This window comes from Penaeus japonicus, unplaced genomic scaffold, assembly GCF_977035675.1.
Source record: "Penaeus japonicus unplaced genomic scaffold, GWHDUDI00000001_assembly GWHDUDI00000020, whole genome shotgun sequence".
Classification (NCBI taxonomy): Eukaryota; Metazoa; Arthropoda; class Malacostraca; order Decapoda; family Penaeidae; genus Penaeus; species Penaeus japonicus.
This window is the reverse complement of record NW_028234422.1, coordinates 25,691,686-25,701,685: the sequence shown is the minus strand read 5'-3', so window position 1 is coordinate 25,701,685 and position 10,000 is coordinate 25,691,686. Positions and strand designations below refer to the sequence as shown.

Here is a 10,000-nt window from a genome sequence, read left to right as displayed (position 1 = left end):
GTCTACACTAGCATGTACTGACAATGTAATTCAATTTTTAGAAATTACGGTTACGTATGATATCATTTGAATAAACAGGAGATACAGTCACATAAATTCGCAACGTGTAATAGTGGAAACATTCTGAACTATTGCTTTATATTTTTGTTTTTAGAGAATTATGGTTATAAATGTTGTTTTTTTTCATTACATTCTTAGTTTCACTCAGTGTGCGAAGGGTATGGCTGGAAATACAACAGATCTCTTTAAGAATTTTATTAAAACATAACCATAGCTGTAATGTTACCGAGAATGGTAATAATACAAAAGAAATATTCATTTCAGTGGAGAAGAACACTTATGGATTAAAGAACCAAAACAAAAAAAGATCATTGTTCATAACAAAAACTTTAGATGCGTAACCCCTCAGGGCGTTGGGTGGGAGCAAAGTCTGCGTGAATGCAGAGACAAGCAAGAATACGAACAAAACCTTATTACGTAAAGCAAGTAGATTAGCACCTAATTGACCCGGAAACCTAAGGTGTTGCAGGTGGGATGTGAGATACTTGACACATCAACTCGTAATGTGCAGGTGGGATTGCAAAAAAAAAGGTAAATGACGCTGGGATAAAGAGAATTGCAGGTGGGATACAATTAAAGATCATAATCTGATTCCTTTCATAAGGGAATAAATAGCGCTTGGCTGTCTGATATCTATATGGCTGACTGCGCCACGGGTCTCTCTATCACGTTCCATATACCACATGGATATGGGGGATTTTGTGATAAGACCATTTAAATGCAGGAAATTGGACAGCCACGCATCGGTGAAAACACTTTCGAACAAAAACATTCAGTGCAAATGGACACTGGGACATCACATAAAAATTGCCTTTGAGGGACCTATTCATTGCTAACGAGAAGGATGTAGCAGTTTCATATATAGCTAAGCGTAAGTGCAAATTATCTAAGCGTGATCTGAGAGAGAAACGAGTCATTGGATACATTCTAGGAAGAAACAACGAGCGTAAGAAGCTACACAAGCTTTGCCGTTGTTTTCAATCAGAGGTAATCTATGAGAGAGAATATGTGTTGTTCAAATCTTACTCTCTTATCTCTTTTTGCACTTTCCACAAAGCGGCGGAACTGCTCAAGGGATAAAGGAGAAGGGGGTTAGTAACATGAAGAGATTCAGATGAAAACGCGAAAGGAAAAAAAAAATATACTCACGGTAGAAAAAATAAAAGTTGATCTACACGACAAAATGTTTCTTACGAAGTATCAGCACCTTCAGATTTTTTTTGTTCGTGTTTTACTCATGCTCTGAACATATGGAAGCTTAGCACCGAGGTTGTCAGAAAAGAATTTCTTGGGTAACGTAATTACCCTCGTTCATGGGTGTCCAAGTGAAACCAAAACAAATGTAAACACTTTGCATCCGAATGCTTCAAAGTTCTTTTTAATTATCGATGTTTTAAACTATTTGCTCTTTTTTTTACATTTGTCCAGGCAGTTACGAACCTTGTGCCCCGATATCTGTGATACACTAGCCTTGTGTCCTTATACCATTCTAGTTAAGTGGAATATTGTATGCTAGTTTCGTATCCTAGTTCACGTGAATTAGTCCTTGCCCATGTGATGCACACTTTTACCGAGATGCTTGCGATATACTAGTTTTTAATCATTATTTTTATTTCTCGCAAGTTACAGTCTTGTGTTTGAACGCTTGCGACATCAATGTGCATAGGCTACAATTGTTGATTTCACTAGTTCGTCATTAAGCAACGTGCAGTCATGCATCAACACAAACGGTGTAGTAGAAAGACTAGCATGATGAGTTTCTATGAGCAACATTCCATGTGTTATACTGTTGCCTCTCGTTCCTTGCACAAGTCCGATACACCACACACATATATTTACCCACCCCCGTACACACACACACACGCCCCAAATCATACGCACGCACAGGCATACACATACACCCACACCCATAATGCACGACTGGGGAATAATTGATACATCACCATCTTATTAACGGTTGGTGGCATATCACAGGTGAGGCAAAGAAACAAGGTAAAACTCACATAGGCAGCACGGACATGGCATTGCTGTCGTTTTCAATATATCAACGTGGGTAGGAATTCAACAAAACACATTGTATTTGAAAGTACCACATAACTGGGAAGAAGAAGAAGAGAAAAAAAAACAGACCCCGACATCAGTAAAACTTCAATTATAGCACAAGTAAGAACTCAATAATAAAAAGGTAGATAAGGTATAAACATAACATAAATGAAACACAACAAAACACAGGCCAAATACAACATAGCACGAGTAGATAACTCAAAACAACCCCTGCTTAAGAATCAGAAGGACGTTGTCTAAGCACGAGTCATACAGCGGAGCTCCCTAAGTTCTAGAAAGGTCTGTTACTCGGACAAACCGCTCATTCACAGTCGATTTAGAGTATTTCATTCACATGCATCACACCAATAACAGGTATTACGTATTTTCTTATAAAGCAAGATTCGACCAGCAACAAAATAACGATCATCAATACTAAAGCCTTAAACGTGGCTTCCATAATGGTAACTAGACAGCACAATATGGATATGACGTCCTTGTAACAAAAATATATAATGCATTTCTCTAATCTGACCACCGACGAGATAATCTAGAAAACAAACTTCACAATTATACAAGTGTAACATCTTTAGGGAATGTGTGTATTGCAAGAGTTTTGATATTTTCAGCCTCTGTCATCTCTGGTGACATGCATTGCACACATGTCAGATTGGCACAGTTTATCACATCACTAGAGTTTGGCACATATGCAAGGCTTTCGTGGCCGCGGAGATCTCAAGAGTCTATTTTGGTTCTGTCCGTTTCTCAGAATCCGCTGCGGCCGGCGCTCCTTGTTCGGATGTCCTTGGTTTTATCTTCGACCTCCCTTCCTGCCTCACATTGAAACTTCTTTTACATCACAATGTAGTCTTTGTAGCCTTTAAGAGCTTTGAGACTCTTCTTGAGCTGCTTGACTAGGTCCATAGGCTGGATAAGGATGGAGATATCTCGCCCGACCGCGTTCAGACGATCAGCTATCTCCATATGCTGTGAAGGCCAAATTGCAGTTCATTATTTTCTCGCACTGGGTTCTCATATTTATTCATAAAAGGTCTGTCTGATTATATCACTCTCTAACATCTAAGAGATATTTCTCACAATCTGACTTAACTGACCACTGAGGTGAAGTTTGACGTCATTACTTACAACAGATTCAACGTGATTACCTTAAAGAAGAGATTTAATGGTCTGTGATTGATTTCGGTGAGAACCCACGAGCAGAAGGACGTGCCGTCAACCGTCTGAGATTTCGGGGGAACACCATGCTGTGCAGCCAGTCCGCCGGGAACGATCTGTGTGGCGACAATGCAACATATGTATAAATGTTATGATATTTTCGTTTTTTTTCGTTAAAGTAAGTTAATAAAGTGAAGCAGGAAAGGGCGAGAAGAAATGAGAACACAGAGGATGAAGTGATATGAAGACGAAACGAGGATGTGTGTGGTTCGCATTTAATAAAATTAGATTTAGAATTTAGTTGAATACGAATTAGAATATAATTAAATGAGATAAGAAAGTATAAAACACAAGAAGCACACAAGTGGAAAAGACGTGAATGACGATTTCATAGTTCAATTGAACATGAAAACGATTTGATTATAGCTCTAGCTGTGTAATAGGAAAGCCTCGTATTAAATAAGATAAACAAAGCAACACCGAAAGGCAAGAGGGAGGGCTTTACCTCACGTATCTCAGCAGTATTTCCTTCTCGGATGACGCCCAGAGCCTGGCCCTCCGTCTCCCTCTTCAGGGCGAACACCCTGCCGTGGGGGACTCGTCTAATGATGAACTCCACCTGCCAACACACGTCAACAATCAGCGAGGAACACAAAGAGGAAATTCATACCATCATGTGACACACCATGGGAGTTGTTTAGGAATGCCTGAACATCTAACGATCGAAAGGAAACAGATTCAAGGACTTGCCATCATGGTAGGTTCGTTTTTGATAAGGTTGTGGGCTTCTTGCGCGCTGTTGACCTGGACGCCGCAAACGCTCATGAGGCGGTCACCGATGTGGAATGTGTTATGGAGGTACGGGTGTTCTCTTTGCTTCCAGCCCGCCACGTACACCTGTAAGAGGCGAGAGAAGGAGAGAAATCTAAGTCACAGGAATGCCAGTTTCATATCCCGCTGAATGCGCAAGAGATATTCCCATTGCTAAAGGCGAAGGCACGAGAGGTGAGTTCGTGAGAGATCGCACGAACGTCGGAATACTCACATGGTTGAATACATTAACAAACGCAATGGAATTCATGCAGTCCTTCTTGCGCAGCGTGAGTCTGACGCCGGCCTGGTGTGCAATCTCGCGCTGCAACCTGATCACCTGCTGTTCACGAAGGCTCATCAAACGCCCGTCCTGGCCCACTTGGTACTGCTGTTGCTGTGGAGGCAGGTGGGTAGGTCACACGGGTGCGTTTATTCAGAGTGTGTTGGGCTCAGTTATTCATGCTGTGTTAGTCGGGTGTGGATATTCAGTGGGCTCGACTCTGGTAATATTATTCAGGTGGCATCACGTGGATAGTGTTATTCAGAATGTTTTACTAGATGGACGGCACTCGTGCAGTAATATTGCTTTCATGGTAATAGCAGGTCTAGCATGTTCAATGATTCAGTTAGCAGTGGTGGTTACTTTAGAACAAAAGCGAAAATAGAAAGATACTGAATAAAGAGTTGTCTAATAGGTTTCACATCTAAGTTTAAAGGTTTGGGCATTCTGATTCCACATGAATATTTTATTTATCCTGGCCGCACTGACGTACTTAATTTACTATATCAAAGGCCTACCGAGTTTAATATGGACATACAAGCCGTGTATACAGCCTCATTCCTTCGTGTGTTTTTTTTCTTATACGATATTCTTATATTTCCAATAACGCACCGATGATATTGATTCACAAAATTCAGACAAATCAACGTATTTCAATGACATCAATTCTGACAACTCTTCATTGGTATCGTAATTAGTTGCGCTTGGGAATAGTGAAATTAATTCAGATTGAAGAAACAAGGACTTAGCTAATGCCAGGAACTGTTAGAATAGTATTGTCAACTCAGTGGCAGAAAACCGGCTAAACTTTTTGCGTTAGTGTTTAGAATAAATGTGACAAATACGAAGCAGTTGGCACTTTTTTTTTTTTTTTCTTAATCTTCCACTGCCTGACGGATCATCTTACCGGTTGCTGTTTAGGCGCTATGGAAGGCCCGACCGAGGCCGCTCGTCTGCCATGCTCTCGCCTGCCAGACCTCCTATGCTCCGAGCGCCGACGTAGGAGTCCAGTCTGCGGCGCCTGCGGTACGGGCGCGGCAGTGGGAGTGGGCGGAGGGGCAAGTCCCGCGCTACTCGCTAAAAAGAGCGGCTCGTACGAACTCTCCGGCGAACTGACGTTGGACCAACTTCCTCCTGCGACGCTGCTGGCGCCCACTGTCCCCCCGCCCCCTGATGCCGCCATGCCGCCCCCGCTGGCGCTCATGCCGCCCCCACCAACACCGTACGCTGCTGCGGCGGCTCCCATGCCCGCGCTGCCGTAACCGCTGGCGCATCTCTGGCCCGGGGGCAACGGCGGCCGCCCTCCGCTAGCGCCGCCTCCCCCGCTCCCTCCGGCACCTAAGGAGTTCCCCACACGCAGCTGGACGGCGTTGGGATCAGATATCGTACTGTAGGATACTTCGGTCGCGTCCAGGGTGTCGGTGGAGTCACATATGGAGGGATCGGGGGTCGGATACACGGCGCCGTACAGCTGGGAGTTTGCCATGGCGCCGCTGGACTCCAGGGCGGCGCCGACGCTCTCGAAGTTGAAGACGGAGGACGTGGGGGACGGGACGTTGATGACGGTCACGTGCTCGCGCGGCGGGGCAGCCTGTCGGGAAAAAAATCGTTCACTTTATCTCAAAGTTATCTCTGTTGAATATATGTATCCATTTAGTGATCCAGACTATATGACGACCAGCTAATTTGTGTAGCAGCACGAGAATCCTACCTGTGGCCCCGGTGGCGACCTGAGGAAGGTGAGAGAACCGGAACCTCCAGCAGGCGTGGTCGGAGAGCTGGGAAGGGACGCTCTGAAGGACGATCTCCTGAAAGAAAGACCGACACAAAGGTTATCCACGTCGATGGTGCGCTGAACTGGATTTTGCGAAGGTCACAGGCAGAAGGTATAAAGACGAGGCGAAAAGGTTTTAACTTTCGTGAGTCAAGTAAAAAAAACAACAACATAAAATATCACATGGACTCCAAACGGAGGAAAATATCTAATAACCGGCGTCATGACTTAAAAAGGTAATTTAGAGATATATAACCATACCTCCGCTTATTCAAATCAGCGACAATGATCATTATACATACCGAGATTTATCAAAACCTGCCACTCCTTTCGAAAGCCCAAAAAAGAAGAAGAGAGAAACCGCTAAAAGGAGCAACAAACCAAGGACGAGAGAAGCGACGACCACGTGAAGCAAACGACCTAAGATCTCACCTGTTCAGCGGCGGGTCGTGGTGATGGCGGACGTAGGTGACCACGGACGAGGGCGAGGTGTTGGGGTCAGACGATCCAGACGACACGGAGTTGAGACTCTGCATGGAGGAGAGACCGGACATGCCCGAGACCGTGGAGAGCGTCATGCTGGGAGCGGGACTTAAGCCCAGACGCATCGAGTGCAGGCTGGAAACGTCGTCTGGGGGGGAATGCAGACGGAAGGGATGAAGATGGGCGGGGGGGGGGGTACGCCTCATTGCTATTATAGAATAAGCGGTGATAAATACCGTAAATGTATATCTGGTTATCTGTCTATCTATCTGTATCAATAATCAGACAGATACAACATAGATGCACACATACATACATGCAAAACACTCAGATCTCACTTTACTATTCATGTCTATTCATATGTGTATGTCTGTCTAAATATACATCTATCAAAACACACACACACAGATACACACACACACACACACACAGACACACACACACAAACACACACACACACACAAACGATCATTTGTTCTTACAACTTATACAGACATGACATCCATAAAACACGTTGACACCGTTCTATCAATAATCATTAAGTTATTTACACACATCTGAAAACTAAATAATGATAATAATATGTCTCTAGAGATGCCTGCACACGCCGCAGAAACTCACCCCGAAATTCGAGGGCGTGAGGCGGGAACTGGAAAGTGGGCGTGGGCGGCAACGGAGAATTGGGGTTTCTGAGCAGCGGCGACCGTAGGCCTTCCGGTTCCTTGCTGTAGAGGTTGTCTTTTGGCGTCAGCACTCCGAGCTCGCGTAATCTACTCCGGAGTGAGTCTATCCACTCCATCATCTGCTCTCTGGGAGGGAAAAGGAGTGGTGGGTTTTTGAGACTCGGGTCACGTGTCGTAAAGAGACGATTTTGACTCAGGTTACAATCACTTTATTGAATAAACATTTTATTGTTATTATCATTATCATTACCATTGTAATTATCATCATCCTCATTATTATAATTATTATCATCATTATCATATTTATCAATACCATCATTATCATCACCATTATCGTTATTATTCTCGTTATCATTATTATCATCTTTATCATGATGATCATCATCATAATTTTCATCATTATTAATATCATAATCATTATCAATATTATAATCATTATTAATATTATAATCATTATTAAAGATTCCTACGATGTAACATCACATATGATTGACTGAATTGTTTTGAGCAGAATGGCATTATCTGAAATAATATAAATCGACTGAAAGATCTTTTGGTGATGAACAAATGCATGAATTCTAATCTTAAAAATCTAAAATCTTGTGGCAACTTATTAAAAAATTAAAAGTCTTCAAAGAGCCATTTTTTCCAGTTCGGCATTAGAATAGATATGAGAAATCTAAAGAGCATAGTAATGAATGGATAATGTAAGATATATTGTAAAGCTACGGTTATTATATATATACATACATACATACATATATATATATATATATATATATATATATATATATATATATATATATATATATATATATATATCGTAAATCATCGACATTAAGAATTCACTACAATTATCAATTCACATAATAACTGTTCCAAACTCTTCACTAAATCCGGGATACAGAATAAAAATGGAAGGTTCTAAATTTTCTCTCAGACTGAAACAATTTCTCCCGCCCAAAGAAATGATACATAGTCCGCGCCAAAAACAACAACATAAATCCCCCTAAAAAAAATCTATAAATAAATCCCCCTAAAAAAACATAAATCCCCCTAAAAAAACAATAAATCCCCCCCCCCAAAAAAAAAAAAAAAAAAAAAAAAAAACACACACACACACACACGAAGCGCGTTCTCCCCGCCAGTCTTACCTACTCTGAGCGCCGAGTTTGATGACCTCCCCCTCGAGCGTGATGGCGAACACGTGCTCATTATCCTCGTGGACGCGGATCGAGGGCGAGACGTGGAGGCAGCGAGCGAGCGACGTGCGATGAATCGGGTTGTGGCTGAAGGCTGAGCGGCGGTTCTCGTAAAACTCCAACCAGCCTTCGCTCTCGTCGTGCACGCAGAAGGAAACCCACAGCTTCTCGGCCTTGGCGGGCTGCGGGAGGAAGGGCGAGGGTAAGGGGTGGGCTGAGGGTGGTGGGTCAGGGGGAGGGGGGTGGATGGAGGGGGAGGGGGGAGGAGTTGGAGGGGTTGGAAGGAAGGAAGGAAGGAAGGATTGTGAGGAATGTTATGAGGGTGAGGGTGAGGGTGAGGGTGAGGGTGAGGGTGAGGGTGAGGGTGAGGGTGAGAGTGAGGGTGAGGGGGGTGGTGGAGGAGGAGGAGGAGGAGGAGGAGGAGGAGGAGGAGGAGGAGGAGGAGGAGGAGGAGGAGGAGGAGGAGGAGGAGGAGGAGGAGGAGGAGGCGGAGGAGGATGTAGACGAATATGAAAATGAAAATGAAGATGAAGATGAAGATGAAAATGAAGATGAGGTTGAGGATGAAGATGAGGTTGAGTATGAGGATGAAAATGAGGACGAGGATATTATATTAAAGTGGTGGTGGCAGACACAGCAATGGCAATACTCATCAAAACAGTGACACCCTTTAGTGATAATGTGTTATATCACAGAAGCAAAAATCATAATTGTAATTTAGGCTATTGAGGGCAAATACAAATAACTGAGACAAAACATTATGGTGAAAACAGTGACATAAAGGTATCTATAAATGGTTTCTCGATGGAAACCATCACTTATCAATCAAATTTAATGTTTCAAGTCAGTCAATCTCACAAGAACAAACTTTATTAGATATTAACATTAAACGCAAGAAATATAGAACGCTCACCGAGTACAGTGAATATAGTGACTTGTATGATGGTGTTGTAGAAGGAAACTTATATTTGATATGGTTAGCAAGAAAAGTAGAGAAGTTTATACATTTTTGGATGTAATAGATTCATCAATTGTTGTAGTAAAATACATTCTTTGTTAAATCAAAATATAATCTAGTTGCATGCAAATATATTCTCTGTGGCATCCAAATATATTCTCTGTGGCATCCAAATATATTCTCTGTGGCATCCAAATATATTATTTGTGGCATCCAAATATATTCTTTGTGGCATCCAAATATATTATTTGTGGCATCAAAATATATTCTTGTTGCATCAAAATATATTATTTGTTGCATCAAAATATAATATTTGTTGCATTAAAATACATTCCTTGTAAGATAAACATGACCATCCACATTAATATAAAATAATTTTACTGCACGCGATTAAGTAGATGAAACATGCTTCCTAAAAAACGAAAGAGAAGAGATTAACGATATATTATTAAGCGGTCTCTGTAGGCTCAGGCAAGGATTTTCGGAGAACTAGAAGAGGGAGGCATCTAGAGCGCCCGGCAGGCAAGA

General features: G+C 42.4%; 1 protein-coding gene across 1 annotated transcript in view; it reads right to left on the bottom strand.

Annotated features, from left to right (window-relative positions):
- Positions 1-244: 244 nt before the first annotated feature.
- The window catches only part of LOC122248559 (uncharacterized), a 33,140-nt gene continuing 23,384 nt past the window's right edge, over positions 245-10,000 (bottom strand). Inside the window, exons 3-12 of the mRNA XM_043008656.2 lie at positions 8,467-8,696; positions 7,251-7,438; positions 6,579-6,777; positions 6,084-6,180; positions 5,280-5,963; positions 4,325-4,486; positions 4,030-4,176; positions 3,785-3,898; positions 3,270-3,395; positions 245-3,090 (exon numbers count right to left, since the gene is read on the bottom strand). Of these exons, the coding sequence (XP_042864590.2) occupies positions 2,956-3,090; positions 3,270-3,395; positions 3,785-3,898; positions 4,030-4,176; positions 4,325-4,486; positions 5,280-5,963; positions 6,084-6,180; positions 6,579-6,777; positions 7,251-7,438; positions 8,467-8,696 (2,082 nt within the window). The 3' untranslated portion in view covers positions 245-2,955. The remainder of the gene's footprint in view (positions 3,091-3,269; positions 3,396-3,784; positions 3,899-4,029; positions 4,177-4,324; positions 4,487-5,279; positions 5,964-6,083; positions 6,181-6,578; positions 6,778-7,250; positions 7,439-8,466; positions 8,697-10,000) is intronic.